The sequence below is a fragment of the Pongo pygmaeus genome, chromosome 1 (genome assembly GCF_028885625.2).
Source record: "Pongo pygmaeus isolate AG05252 chromosome 1, NHGRI_mPonPyg2-v2.0_pri, whole genome shotgun sequence".
Classification (NCBI taxonomy): domain Eukaryota; kingdom Metazoa; phylum Chordata; class Mammalia; order Primates; family Hominidae; genus Pongo; species Pongo pygmaeus.
The window spans coordinates 119,552,665-119,567,858 of record NC_072373.2 but is presented as its reverse complement, the minus strand read 5'-3'; the positions used below and the strand labels follow the sequence as shown (position 1 = coordinate 119,567,858).

Genomic DNA, 15,194 nt, shown 5'->3' with positions numbered 1-15,194 from the left:
TGAGAGGCCGAGGCAGGTAAATCACGAGGTCAGGAGATTCAGACCATCCTTGCCAACATGGTGAAACCCCGTCTCTACTAAAAATACAAAAATTAGCCGGGTGTGCTGGCATGCGCCTGTAATCCCAGCTACTCAGGAGGCTGAGGCAGGAGAATCGCTTGAACCCAGGAGGTGGAGGTTGCAGTGAGCCAAGATCGCGCCACTGCACTGCAGCCTGGGCGACAAAGCAAGACTCCATCTCAAAAAAAATAAATAAATAAAAATAAAATAAAATAAAAATAAAAATAGTCAGGTCGCATTACTCCTCTGCTTGAAAACCTCCAACAGCTTCCCATTAGCCTTGAAAGAAAACCCTAACTCCTTTCCATGCTCCTTGAGTCCTGCCTGCTCTGGACACTCACTGTCTTCCTAGCCCAGCACCTCCCACTCTTCCATTGTTCAGGGTGCTCTAGGCACATGGCCGTCTGTCTGTTCCTTGTACTCACCGGGCATGCAGGTCCTGCCTCAGGACATTTGCACTTTCTGTTCCCTCTGCTCTGAATGCTTTCCCAGGACATCCACATGGCCCACTCTCTCACTCCGTTCAAGTCTTTATGTCACCTTATCGGAGCATACTTCCTTACCCCCATCTCTGTTGTAGCATCCCTGCTGTGCTCCACCCCCTCATACTCTATATTGTATATGTTTATTTGATATATATACTATCAGATATAGTGTATGTTTATATGTACATTATAAATTATATATTTGTCTGATTTCTATTTGTCCCTCTGCACTAGAATATAAATCCAATGGAGCAGGGACATTATTTGCTCTGTTCTCTGTTGTACTAGAACAGGGCCTAGAACATAATGTTCAGCAAATATTTGTTGAAAGAAGTAAAGGAAAAGAAGGAGGGAAAGAGATTTAAAAATATTTTAAATCCCATATTTTAAAATCCCATATTTCAGCAGTACCTCTAGTTCATAGGAGTTGCTGGGCTGTATTCTCCTTCCAGGCCAAAAAGGGAGTAGAAGTCGGAGAACTGAGCCCCAGCATCCCCTGTCAGCCCACTGTATCCTTGGGCTCGCACGTGCACGTCCCGCCCAGCTCCAGGGCATTGTGGGATGTGGGTGAGTACACCTTGATTCCTGGCTAAGCCCATTTCCCACATGTTCTCACATGAAGATGGTAGCTGGCACTGGTTGATGGCATGCCCCTGAGGGCCTGGCCTGAGCGGAGCACAACTCTTTTGTTACCTCATTTTATACTCATGACAACCCTATGAGGTGTAGCATCCTTCATCCCTATCTTTTCGGGTCCAGAAGGTAAAACCAAGACGGGTTATGTACTTTCCCAAAGACTAACATTTCATAAGTGGCAGAGCAGGACTTTAGGTTTTCCTGGCCCTAAAACCCATGATAGTATTGAGGTTGAGAGTCAGGTTCCAGGGTCAGTCTGTCAGTGCAGATCCAGGGGCTTTGGATGACTTGCCTTATTTCGTCAATTCCAAAATGCGTATTTTTGCACATTGCCACATCTTAAAATCAGGACATGACATGCAATCAATAGCTGTTTCAAAATGGCTGTGGGTCTATGGCAGCTCACCCTAGTTGGGTGGGAAACTTTGATGGACCCTTTCTGGTAAGTTCAAGAAAGTGCCAGCATCAGAGGATCCTAGATTCAATGAAATATAGGTAATTATCCCTCTCAGCTTCCATGTCTTCATTTGTAAAATGGGAGTAACAGTGGTGTATCTACCTGATATAATTACTGGCAGGATTAAAGGAGCTAATATCTGTTTGGTGCTCAGCATGGTGGCTGCCACAGAGATGGGACTCAAGAATTATGGCCTATGTGCTGTGTTGTCATTGTTATTATTACTACACCCCACTCTGCCTTCAGAAGTTCCCCCAGTGGATCCCTCAGCACCTGAATTCTAGTAAAGAGAGAATGCATGGGTTGGGGGGGTGCTTCCTGGGGCTGCCCTTGTTTACATGCACACAGAGCATGCGTTCTCCCACGTGAGATGGTAAAATGGAACCACAAGATCTGTTTGCACTGGCCACACCCACATTTTTCAGTGCCAGTTCCTCCCCCTCTGGACCATCTGTCCCCTTTCCTGCTTCCCTTCCTTCTTGACTAAGAAAACAAGATATTGACTCAAGAGAACAGACTCGGCAAATGCAACAGGAAAGTAAGAAAGGGCTGCAGAAGGTGCCACTGGCTCCTCAGCTAGATTTCTTGTTGGAATGGTCCCACAAGTCCCAAGCCATGCTGTGTGTCAGGACTGTGCCCACCCAAAGATGATTTCCCCGAGGTGAGGATGGATTCTGTCTACAAAGTAGGGAAGGTACAGCACAAATACTGGCTCTTTTGAAAGTGGCCAAAAGTCACAAAGGGATGGCCAGGCTTCTTAGTGTATCCTGGCTTTCAAACTGTCACTTGGGGCATCCTTGGGTCATGATATGGTCCTGGCATCAGAATATTGCATCAGAAAATGGAAAAAACTAGAAGCTGGAAAAACACATCAGACTCCAGGAACTTTGGGGTGTTCAAAAATGGATCAATTCATTTATGCACTCATTCAATTCCATCATATCATATTTATCATGCTCATATTATAATAAGATACCAGGATTTGGCCTTGCAGAAGCAAAGATGGTGTCAATTGAGGTATGAAATGGAAGACCAAAACACAAACCCGACAAATCTGTGAAATGGAGTAAAAAGAAATCACCACTCTGTTCATTTGATTTTTCAATAAGCTTCTGTTTCTCTTTCTCCTTCCATCCATGTGGTAACCAGATGCAGCTGGTAGGTAAGCAGGCAAGCACTGCTCCTCATTTTACAGATGAATAAGAAACAAACTGGCTTCCAAGTCTTGGGGCTCTCCCCATGTGTGCTGCAGGGCTGCACCGGATTACAGTCCCCCTGGCTGGGACATGCAGACTTCCGGTAGGTTCAAATGTCTCTCTAGTCACTGCTGTTCGTGTTTTACCCCGCCTCTTTGTTTCAAAGGTGAGGCAGTAGTAAGATTTCAACATGAGAAGCAGGTTGTTCTCAGAGGGTTGGGAGGCAGGGACCCTAGAACACCTGTAAATACCATGTTCTGCCCACAGATATGTGTAGGATAATCTGTGTGTGTGAAGCACTGGGTGGGTAGGAAGCAGTGAAGGGTGGGCACAAAGCTGAATGCACCTTCGCTCCTGCCTCAAGGAGCTTGCTGTTCAGAAAAGGGATCAGGCGTAACGACAACTAGTTGTACCAGACAGCCAAATAGTAAAATAGTGTAAAAGAGTGTTACGAGGAGTGTGCTGAGAAGGGCAGAGCGTTAATGCTCACTCACAGACTCGCAGGAGTTGTCATAGAGGCGAGGCAGGGGACCTAGAAGGCTTCAGCTGTCGGGATGGGAAGTGGTTAGTCTAGAGTGAGTGGTGAGTGGGCTGGGAGGAAGTGGAAGCCGAGGCCCGGGAGATAGAGGGGGCCCAAATGCCTCGGAAAGGGCCTTGGGCTCCCTTCAGTAGGCAGTGGGAGTGGGGCGGCGTGGCATTTCCAGAAGATGCCACTGAAGGCAACGTGTAGGATGCCGGCGGGGAAAGTGAGCTGGGAGCCTGCTGCAGGCATCTAGCCAGAGAGCAGGCTTGAACTAGAGCAGAGGGGTGGGAAGAGGACAGAGCTGAGCACACCTACAGGACTTGTGACACCTGGTGGGGGTGGAGGAAAGAGAGGTCAAGAAGGGTGCAGGGTCCCTGCCTGTGTCCTGGGCCAGCGGCATCCAGGGGCAGCAGCCTCCAAGTCAAGGCCAGGCCCTGTCAGGAACAGTTTGCCCCAGGTGACTGTCAGAGGTTTTAATAAAACAATTAAAAATAATTTGTGTCTCTGGTAACAGTCCGGCCTGTTTTGGGCTCAGTAAAAGCTCAGAGGCTCTTGAGGTTAAAATTAGAACAGTTTGGGCCACAACTGCCTGTCATGAAGAAATCAGGAAGCTGCCAAGCATCCTCTGACATGGTTCCTACTCACCACCAATTATACCTGAGTTAGATGTTGGCTTTGAGGTCCTGAGTGGGGACCACTTCCACTGATTTCCTCTTCTTGGGGGCTCTTCAGGGTGCCTGTTGGAACACCCTGAAGAGGTGCTTTTTAAGGATGTGCTTGGCCACAGCCACTCTTTCCAGAGCCATAAGACCCAAGGGTAGCAGGGTCAGGAGCATGGGGGGTGGGGGGGAGGCGGGGCAGGGTGGGTACTGTGGTGTCTGTGGTCGTTGTAATTAGGTGACTGCCTGCTTCCCCAAAGATGGTGGCTCCCCCACTCACCTCCCCTGGGGAGTCTGACTCGGAAAATAAATGATTCTTTTTGTCTCTTGAGTTACCTGAACCTTCCCCAGCAAGAAACACCCCAGGCCCAGGAGGTGGGTGCTCAGGGAACTGCCTTCATCATTACAAAAGGGCCCCTCTTCCCGTTTCCTCCTCTCTGGCTGCTGTGGGGTGCAGGGGCTCCAGGCTTTGTCCTGGTGCCAGGGTGAGAGCAGCCATCCCCCACCACCTTGAGCTAATTGCCGGATGCTGTGCTTGAAAAATTTTCATGGAGCCCTCACCCCTCTGGCAGGAGATATTTTTACCTGTCTGCCTCCCAGTCACACTATTTTTTCTCCTTTCAGAAGATTTGCAGTTCACTTGCTCCGACCTGCTTCTCTCACAGGAGCTATTCTGAGCTGCAAGCCACCTCTGTTGCTAAGTGACAAGCTGGCACCGAGGGCCTTCTCGGTGCTCGTGCCCCTCTGCGCTGTGCTTTCAGGGATGGAGGCACTCCTTTAAGAGAGTACCTTGCAGCTTTATCATCCGACGTGTTGCTCGTGAAAGCCACTTCACAACCCACCCTAGCTACTATGGGGGGGATAACTAGAATATGGCTGGGCTGGCTGTCACCACATCTCTACCATGCTCCAGTGGGCTCTCAGCTGATGGAGGGTGGCAGGGCAGACAGAACTTACCTTTCGCATCCATTGTTACAGGTGCCTGGGGCAGGTGGCTCCTTGCTCACACCCACAAGCAGGAGGGACTCTCAGTAGATATCTGCTAGAGCTGAAGGGGGTCTTGGAGGCCATCCATGCCAACCCATTTTACACACAGGAAAACTGAGATCCGAAGAAGTTAGGGCAATGGTACCAGTTTGCACAGTAGGTTGGTCAGGCCCAGCACCTAGCTGGCCTGCTGATACCTGGATTGTGGCTGGTTCCATGAGATACATGGGTATGGGAAGAGAGGAATCGCCCCTCTCAGGGTCCTTCTCTGATCCTGATGCTTCTCCCAGACAAGGCTTTGGGGTCATTGGCTGGGTACACTTTGGATTCCCAGGCCCTGCCTGCTCTAAAAGCTGGCCTTTCACCAGCACATGGCTTCAGGGAACTGGGGGTGGAGCAGGGAGGGTTGTTCCAAGTCACTGCTTCCACTGGGGTATGAATTGAATGAGAGCTGAAGAAGAGGTACCATTCGTGAGCACTTCTTGGGTGCCGGCATCGTTCTAAGACCAGTACAATGTATCCTCCTCACAGTATGGTGAGGTGGACACCACTGGCACCCTCCCTTGACACATGAAGCTCAGAGAGGCTAGAAAAGTTGCCCAGGCCAGGTGGCTGGCACACAGTGAGCTGGGGTTGGAACCCAGGCCATCTTACTCCTGAGCAGGATCACCAACCCATGTTGGTAAAAAACAAAAAAAGGTTTTAAGTGGTCTCAAGCTATTCCAAACATGAGGTACATTTTAATAACAATAATGCTAAACTTTTAATACAGGCCTTGTTTTTATTAATAATAATATTGCTGGTCTTTTGGATCCAAGCTGGGAGCTGCGGGACCTTTGCCTGGCTTCCTTTGACACTGGGGTGTGGTGCATGGTAGGACTTTCTAGGGCACACCCTAGGTGGACACCAGTTCTGGAGAAGAAAGTGGGCATTGCTGAGGTGGTGCAGGTTGCTTCTCTCCACCCACCTCCACTCCCATGGTCAGCTCTCTTTGGCCTTTCTTGAGAAGAAATGGGATTGATGGGACCAAATATCAATATGGGGACTTACATATTTTTTAAATGTATAAAGGTAAACAACGCAAGGCTTCCAGGCAGTGGCTGCTACCATTTGGGTCCTTTCTGTGTGCCAAGTTCTATGCCAGGCACTCTGTGTGCGGCCACTCATTGGACCCTCACAGCAGCCCTCCCTGGGAGACGGGAGCCATCATTAAATGCAACCTTTTCACCTATGAGGAGACAGACGCTCACATAATTAAAGTGCCTTGTCCAAGAGCACGCAGCTAGTGTGTGGCCAAGACCCCAGGGCTGCCCACCTCCCTCAGAGCACCTGCCCCAGTCCTCACACACAGCACAGCCGTGCTCCTCCCTCCCCAGCACACCTCTCCCTGTCTCCGCCTCATTCTGCCCCGGGGCTCTGGCCACCTTGCTCTTCCTGGAATTCCCAGGGTTGCTTCCTTTTTGGGAGCTTTGTGTCTGCTGTTCGCTCTGCCAATGCTCTTTCCTGTCATTCACGCCTCTGCTCAAATGTCACCTCCTCAGAGATGCCCTTCCTGACTGCCCCCCCAACCCCCGCATCCAGCATAAAAGAGCCGCCTGCCAGCTTGCTCCACCCCTCTGGTGTGATTCTCTTTACAGCATGTATCACCCCTGGCCATTACATTATCCATCGATTTCTTTAGTATCCGGCCCTTCCACATGAAATGCAAATTCCACAAGAGGAGACACTTCGCCTGTTTTGTTTGCTGCTGTATCCCTCACACCTAGAACAGAGGTTGGCATATAGGAGGCATTCAGGAAATGTATGTCAGGTGAGTGAGTGAGTCAATGAATGAAGTGAGAACTCTCAACTCCAGGCCTGTCTGGCTTCACAGCCCATGCCTCACACTCCCACACCCAGTGATCTTCTCCCTGTGTCCCCCACCTCTACTGAGTCTGACTCTGTCCCAGACAAGGCTCTGGTCAGGGTGTTAGGAGAACCTGACTAGCTTTGGGCAATTCAGTTCCTCTCTCTGGGCCTCAGTTTCCTCAGAGATAAAATGGGAACGTTGAGTTGGACAATTGCTAGGGTCCCTCAAGCTTTAATTTCTGAGTCTGACCCTGCTGTCACCTGGGCATATTCACTGGACACAGAGGGTTCCAGTCATGACTGCAGCCCAGCCCAGTGCCTCAGCCTGGAGGTTTGTACAAGCCCTTTGCATCCTGCAGACCTAATGGCACAGGAGTCCTTGGGCCCCCATCCCTCAGTGCGGCATGCGCATGGCGTCAGTGACATCTTGGGAAGAAGGAGGAAGCTCGTATTAGCTGATGCCCTGTGGTTGCTGGATGCTGCTGTAGGTATCCTTCTTCTGCTTTACCAGAATGTCCTTGAGTCCTCCTCGTTTAAAATGATGCTTTTTTCCTCCCAGCCCTTTCTCATCTTGGTGACCGAAGCTGCCACTCACTAGGCTATTTATGGAGAAACATGTGCTCCAATTGGTCAGCAGCAAGATAAATTCTGCAGACTTGCAGGAAACCCCCTTGGTTTTCTCTAGTTGTGGCTTGATGATCAGTACATCATACCTAATGCACTGCAGATTGCTCTGATCAAACCCTGCTGCAGGTAGAGTGGCCGGAGACAGGCTCTGAGCCAAGGAACTCTAGTGATTGCAGGCTCTAGAGGGACTCACACCCTTCTTCCCAGCTCTCGTCTTTAGTAACAGCTCTGGATGTAAGCTGTAGGGGAGGGGGGAGATGCCTTGACAGGAAGCCATTTCTCTGTTTGCACGCACTGCAGACAGGGACCTGCTGAGTGAGGAGAGGAGCTCATCCTGGCAGCCCAGGCAAGGACACAGGCCTCTCCATTGCGTAACTGCTAGGGCCGCACTTCACTTGTGTAGCACAGGCAACACGGCAGCCCTGGGGGGAGGCCCAGGGCTGAAAGTTCCACAGATGCACAAGTGCCACCCGTGGGACACCTTTCAGGACACAATGGGGTGTTCAACTGACCCACTGTGAAGTGAGTCCCAGCAGAGAGCTTCTTATAGGCTGGACCTGTCATAGTTACCCCCAAAGCCTAACCCTGTCTATTCTTGAGGTGTGAGGGGGCAGTCACTAAAGACTCACTGTCCCCTTGGAAGAGGAGGGCAGCAGGTATCACCTGCTAATGTGGTCCAAGACCTGGCCTAGGGAGGGCTAGCCAACCCCATAAACCTCCCAGTTTCATTACATGTGTAACAGGGCCTGGCTGGCAGGTCTCCTTGATGGTCGGGCCTTGGCTGGGGTCAGCCAGGAGGTCTGGGTCAAGGCTGGCAGGAAGGACGGGCCTGGCCCTTGTACTGCACAGCAACCTTGCCTGTGCCATTCAGGTGGCATGTACCTACGAGGAGAACAAACAGGGAGCCCGGCTTCCAGAGACAGCTCTTTCCCTTAATAAAGTAATTACAGAGCTGGGTAAGTTACATCCCTAGAAAGATGCAGGGCAACCGCAGGCTGGGGTGTGTGTGTTTAATTTTAAATCCTCCAACCTTCCCTTAATGAGGGGGTGCCTTGAAATATAACGGAATGGTGGAATTCTTCAAAGGCTTCATTTTCTTGGTGCTTTATTTCTTTAAGGGAAAGCATGAAAGACAAATGAGGACTGGCAGGAGCAGGGGAGGGTTTTGCCTCCCCCGCCAGTGTTGTGCAGACATTATCTGCTGTAAAACTGTCGCTGAAGGATGGAGAACCAGCTCTTGGCTGCAGAAGTCCTCAGATAATGTCAGTGCTGAGCAATGACCCAAGATTCGTTGGCACTGAGCAAACAGCTCTTGGCTTCTGGTGCCAGAATCTTTAGCTGAGCCTGGTCAACCAGTCCAGCCAGGGGAATGGAGATGCCATAGGCACTGGTGTCCAGGGGCCCCCTGGTGATGGCTCAAGAGCCTTTTTTTTTTTTTTTTAAATCACCTAGGGATCCTGTAAAAAGGCAGAGATTGATTCAGGAGGTCTGGTGCGAGCCTAAGATGCCCCTTTCTAACCAGTTCCTGGTATAATCCCTGCATTTTGAGTGAAAAGGCCCTAAGGAAGGAAGGTGCTGGCTTCCGTGACTCCCGCCAGGTGGGTTTGGCTAAGCAGAACACCTGGAAGGGGAAGGCTGTATGGGCCTCCAAAGGGGCTTGAGCACTCTAAGCGCTGCAGTATGGAAGAGAGAAATGTCTTCACGGATAACGCTCTACTTGGGTTTGGAGTATGGCTTTGCCTATTTTGCCCCTTTAGGTTTACTTTTCAAATACTGCTCGGGTCAGGCCTCTGGAGGAACTGAGTCTGTAGGCCTTGAGCTCCTCACCGGGCAGCCCCTGATGGGGAGGGAGGGCAAGCTGAATATATGAGGCCCTTGACCTGCCTCAGAGTGTGATGGGGAGTTAATTTGGGTTGTGTCCACGTTGGGCTCCTCACGTTCCTGGTGTGGTCAGATAATCCTCTACTGCTCACCTGGTTTCCTAGGTCCCTGGATGAGAAGGAGCTGACAGCAGCTGAATTCTATCTTCTCTGTGTGCTGGGGAGCAGGGCTACACGGCCCAGGTGGCATCAATGCCGAAGAACAGCAAAGTGACCCAGCGTGAGCACAGCAGTGAGCATGTCACTGAGTCGGTGGCCGACCTGCTGGCCCTCGAGGAGCCTGTGGACTATAAGCAGAGTGTACTGAATGTGGCTGGTGAGGCAGGCAGCAAGCAGAAGGCGGTGGAGGAGGAGCTGGACGCAGAGGACCGGCCGGCCTGGAACAGTAAGCTGCAGTACATCCTGGCCCAGATTGGCTTCTCTGTGGGCCTTGGCAACATCTGGAGGTTCCCCTACCTGTGCCAGAAAAATGGAGGAGGTAAGAGACAGCTCTGCCTGCATCAGGGGTCCCCTGCAAATAGGCCGGGCTGAGGGGTAAAAAAGAACACCCCTTTGCTGAGGCAGAACTGGAGCCCTTGTAGGTTGGAGCTCAGGATTCCAGAGTAAGACGCCCCAGGAATAGCTATAATGATGGTTAGTAGCTACCAAGAGACTACAGGACATGATAAGAAAGTGGGCTCTGGCCCCAGACTGCCTGGGTTCAGATTCCAGCCCTGCCAATCAACTTTGGGACCTACTACAAATTGCTTAACCTCTCTGTGCCTCATCTGCAAAATGAGAATAATAGTAGCTCCTGCCTCACAGGGTAGTTGGGAAGATTAAATGAGCTTTACATGCAGAATGGGCAACACACTACCCGACACGGTAAGGAGCACCTGTTGGCCATTATTACTAAATGCTTACGAGGTACTAGGCACTGTTCTAAGGGCTTAATGGATAATGGGGCTAAGTGCCTGAAACTGCTGATATTTGAGCATCTTAGAACAACCAAAGCACAAATTTTATGTGATTAAACCATCAAATCCTCCCAACAGCCTTATATGAAGGAGTTGTTATCATCCTTGTTTTACAGACTACAATACTGAGGCACAAATTGGTTAGGTAACTTGTTCAAGGTTGTGGGTGATCAAGGTTACAGCTAGTGATAAAGTCAGGATTCAAACCTGGATAGGCTTGCCCAGAGCCTGGGCACTTAGCCTCCACACCTACTGCCTCCACGTAGGAGGGGCCTTCACATTGCCCCCTAGGCTTGAATCCCTCTTGAGGATGTTGCCCCTGGTATCAAACCACTACCACCACTTCCAGCCCCCAGGAATTGGCCAAAGGCAGCTTTCCTTGAAACCAGGGATCAACTAACTAAAAATAAAGAAAACCCCAATAGGCTGGAAACAAAGAGGTTTGCTAGCCCAGACCTCTGGTCCTGGGAAAGTCAACTAGCAAGAGCTCTTGTGCGCCTGAGTCCCTGTGCCTGGCATGGCATGCTCCAGCCTGTTGGGTGGCCCCAGCTTGGCAGGCATTTTACCCCAGCTCCTTCCTTCCTTGCTTGTGGAACTCTTGCCATGTAACCTTTTCCAAAGACGCAGTCCCCTCCTCTCCAGGATGCATCTTTCCCTAGTTTAGAAGGCCACGTTTGGCTGGGAGGCTTCTCCTTTCCAGTTTCTTTTGAAGGGCAGGGAGTGAGAATGCCCACCTGAACTCTTGTGATTGAATTAGGCCAAAGGCGTCCATCTTTCCCCCATAGCATGTTATATTAGCTGCATGGTCTCCTTGCTTGAAAGATGTTTTTTACTTTTTAATAAGTAACTGTCAATCAGAGCTTGTGGCCTGCAGGGCATGGTAACTGAGTTGATGTAAGACTAGCCCAAAGCAAAGATATACAAGTATATGGTTACTTTATGCCCTGTGTGATGTTGAGAAGAGCTCCAAGGCAACTAAAATGACTTCAAAGGACATGTGGCATTGGAGGACTTAGCTGGGAACCTCTAACCGTGTTCTTTCTAGCTTAGATGATCAGTACTGCCTGGGCACTTGGTGATGAATTACAGAATCCCTTTCTATGCCACACACAAGCACTCACACCCAGGGCAGTGTTCTTGCCACAGTCTGACTGTTCACAGTGACATCAATCACCATGGCACCAGACATAAAGAACTACCCTAGGGGAAAAGCATTGTCAACTCTCAGAATTCTGAGCTTTCCATTCCACATTCCTGCCTTCCTTTTCCTATCTTCTCTGATTCCTGCAATCCCTTTTTATCTCTACCTTTAACTGTCTCGTATTTTTACAGGTTTTTCTTTGTTTGTTTTTTGAGACAGAGTCTATATCAAGTTGTCTTAAATATGTTTAAGGAGGAGGCAAATTATCACAGGAAGGAGACAGCTGTTTGGTCTGAGAGTTGAGTCTGTGCTTTTGAGCCATAGTCGATGTAATCAAACTTTGCATAGTTCTGGACAGAAACTCTGGAACACTCTCCTTAGCTCCACGAAATGTTGACAGCTTCCTAGTTTGCTTTTTCTTCTGTTTGTTTTTATGAGAAAAAGACAAATGTTCAACCAGTGCTTACTATGGGTAAGCCACTCATTCAATCTTTGCAACAGCCCTGTGTGATAGGTGTTGGGTCAAAGCTTATGAAATGGCCATTTTTGTAAGTCAAAAATGGTCAAATATCAGCAATTTTATACATAACGTTTTCATCCTCTTTACCCAGATGAGAAAACCAGCAGCACAGAGAGATCGAATAATTTTCCCAAAGTCACACAGCTAGTAAGTCATTAAAACCAGGAGGTCTGACTTCAGGACCTGGCTCTTACTGCCAAGATGGTCTTTTAAACCCCAGGAATAACCTCGGGGTTTGCCAGAAGTAAGGCTTAGAATACTGACTGAGGCATAGATGATTAGAGATCCAGAAGGCCTCAGAGATCCTGGATCCTGGCCCTGTCCTGATAAATCTCCTAACATCCTGAGCAGTGCTCCCTGCTATTCGGATGAACAACTTTAGGCTCCCGAAAGCTGTTGAAACATAAAAGGAAATCCAATTGTGTCCGCAAGTTGTATTTTCTAAGGCGGAAGAGGGTGCTGTTGCATTTTCAAGTGATTGCAACAAAGGTTGATATGAAAAAATACCTCTTATTAACCACAAATTCTGCCTATCTTGACCGCGGCCCCCTGAGCACTCTGGTTAGTTTAGGCCTTGGTGTGGTAGAGAGACCTGCAGTCAACTCGGCCTGGCGGCCTGCCTGAGGTGGACAGAGCCTGGATGGTGAGGGTCCAGTACCTTGTCTTTGCACTACCACCCCTGTCACTTTTTGGCGGCAGTTACCTGGAGGCTTTCCCTGATTCTTTGGGGAGAAAAAAGAGGCATCCATAGAAGGTGCCAACCCACTTTGCAGACACCCTGAAACTCACCTCCCTGCACATCTTGCCCCACCCAGAACACTGGGGCGAAATACAAAACCAGTGAGGCTGGCCAGGCGCAGTGGCTCACGCCTGTAATCCCAGCACTTTGGGAGGCCAAGGCGGGTGGATCACAAGGTCAGGAGATCGAGACCATCCTGGCTAACACGGTGAAACCCCGTCTCTACTAAAAATACAAAAAATTAGCCGGGTGTGGTCGTGGGCGCCTGTAGACCCAGCTACTCGAGAGGCTGAGGCAGGAGAATGGTGTGAACCCGGGAGGCAGAGCTTGCAGTGAGCCGAGATCGTGCCACTGCCCTCCAGCCTGGGCAACAGAGCGAGAGTCCGTCTCAAAAAAAAAAAACAAAAAACCAGTGAGGCTGTCTCCCTTTGACTTTCTGCAGCAGATCACTTAGCTCCTTTTCCATTTCCCCACACCCAAAACGAAGAGACCGGGTTAAAGACAGACCTAGGGGTCTAAGCATGTGGCCCTTTGGGCCCTCTCCCCTTTGAGCACCATGATGGGGCTGCTTGTTAGTGACGAGTTGAATGTATGTGTGCATGTGCGCATCTAGTGAGTTAGATGCTGTCATATAAAGCTCGGTGGGTTGCCTCCCCGGTAGGCTTTCCTGATTAGCTCCATTGGACCCTGGCCCCTTCCTCAGCATGTATGTGCTTGGTTGGCCTGTGTGACTAGTCTGTGGTGTGTGTGTGTGTGTGTGTATACACGTGCATGCTCATATTGCTCACGTGACTCTGCCTGCCTCCCCGGCAGATCGTGAACTGTTACATGATAGTGTCTGTGCCTTCTGTTACTCCACTGTCCCCCCGCTGCCTGTGCATGGCTCAGAGTGGACCTGCAGTAAATAGCTGATTGTTGCCAAGTGCCAGAATTTGTGCCTAGGAGATGGCTGATTGCCAGTGTTCATTGGCAGATTGGGCACACGTTGGTGAACATGTGGGATGTTATGTTATGGGGGCAGAGCAGTGTAGCTGGGGGCTTCTGGAGGCTCTCTACTGGCAAGGCTTAGTCAGAGGGTGCTGGGTGACCATCAGGGCCCTGGTGACTGGGGCTGGCCTGACAGTGTTTGACAGACAGGCAGGGCCTTGCTAACAGGACTAGATTGTTGGCACAGCTCTCAGCGGGGTGCACTCGTCTGTGTCCAGACATGGTTTTAATTCTCCTGCTAAATGCCCTGTCACTTGGAATTGAGATTGTTTCTGCAGTGAGACCCAGGACAGCGAGATTAATTTATCATCTGGACTCTTTAGCGAGACCCATTCTATCCTTTATGGTCCTCCTGGCTATGCTTTCCTGAACTGCTAATTTCTCTCCTGTTCCTCTCAATTAGCTGTAGATTAATGGCAAAGCTGGTCAGACCCCCCTCTCCCTGGAGAGCTTCCAAGCTCTGCTTCCCTGGAGCTGCCCAGTCTGCTGCATCAGCGTCTGGTTCAGACTCTGGGAAGGCTGCACCCGGTGTCTGTGCATCTGGGGGCGAGTGAGCCCCCATGCCATCTGGGGCTGCTTCTCTGTGGTCAGGAGGGGGTGTGAACAGGTGTCCACGGAGCGCCTCATGAGGTGAGTGTGTCTGCTGCGTGTGACTTGACATGTGGATTCTGGAGAGGCAGTGCAATGTCTGTCTGTTTCTGAACCTAGCCTTGTGAGTTGACATACATACGCTTCCTCCCTTAGTGTTTCGGGTCAGGGGAGTCAAGCGGGAGAAGGAGGGTCTGGGTGGGCTGCTGTGTGGTAGGCCACACGTATGGCCAGATCATTCATGGAGGAGCACGGGGACTGGTGACAATTTGCGGATGACCAGAGATGTGGCTGAGACTGGAGGACATGGCTGCGGCCCCTTCCCTCACTCTGCTGCTGTGCTCCAGAGCCCCTCTGCCATCCCTCTGCTCTCCCCACAGGTGCTTACCTGGTGCCCTACCTGGTGCTGCTGATCATCATCGGGATTCCCCTCTTCTTCCTGGAGCTGGCTGTGGGTCAGAGGATCCGCCGCGGCAGCATCGGTGTGTGGCACTATGTATGTCCCCGCCTGGGGGGCATCGGCTTCTCCAGCTGCATAGTGAGTCAAGGGCTGGGGCAGGCACTGAGTGGGAGGCAGGGGGCTGCTCCTGGGCATTGGAGACAAGGTCACCGAGTTTCCAGGCCAGAGTCCTATGTCAGGACAAGGGCAGGGAGGGTGATCCTCAACATGGGAATTACTCACAGCTGGGGTTCCAGGACCCCAGTCACCATGTTTCCTAAACTGAGAGTCGACCACATTGCCTGAAACAGCATGGAAGATTTGCCATTGGTGCTAAGGAGGAAAAGCCGGGACATATTCACATGGGGCTGCCTGGGACAGTGCAGCCAGAGTTCTCTGGGGACATATGGACTAGCCCAGATGCCCTTCTCTGCTTACCAGTCCCTCAGCTCCCCATGAGGGAGGT

The 15,194-nt window shown here is 50.6% G+C and overlaps 1 protein-coding gene across 2 annotated transcripts in view; it reads left to right on the top strand.

The window, feature by feature from the left end:
* SLC6A17 (solute carrier family 6 member 17) overlaps nucleotides 1-15,194 on the top strand; it is a 53,036-nt gene that overhangs the window by 6,855 nt on the left and 30,987 nt on the right. For both annotated transcript variants that reach the window (XM_054446733.2, XM_054446725.2), the window contains exons 2-3: nucleotides 9,464-9,836; nucleotides 14,670-14,827. In XM_054446733.2, the coding sequence (XP_054302708.1) occupies nucleotides 9,551-9,836; nucleotides 14,670-14,827 (444 nt within the window). In that variant the 5' untranslated portion in view covers nucleotides 9,464-9,550. The remainder of the gene's footprint in view (nucleotides 1-9,463; nucleotides 9,837-14,669; nucleotides 14,828-15,194) is intronic.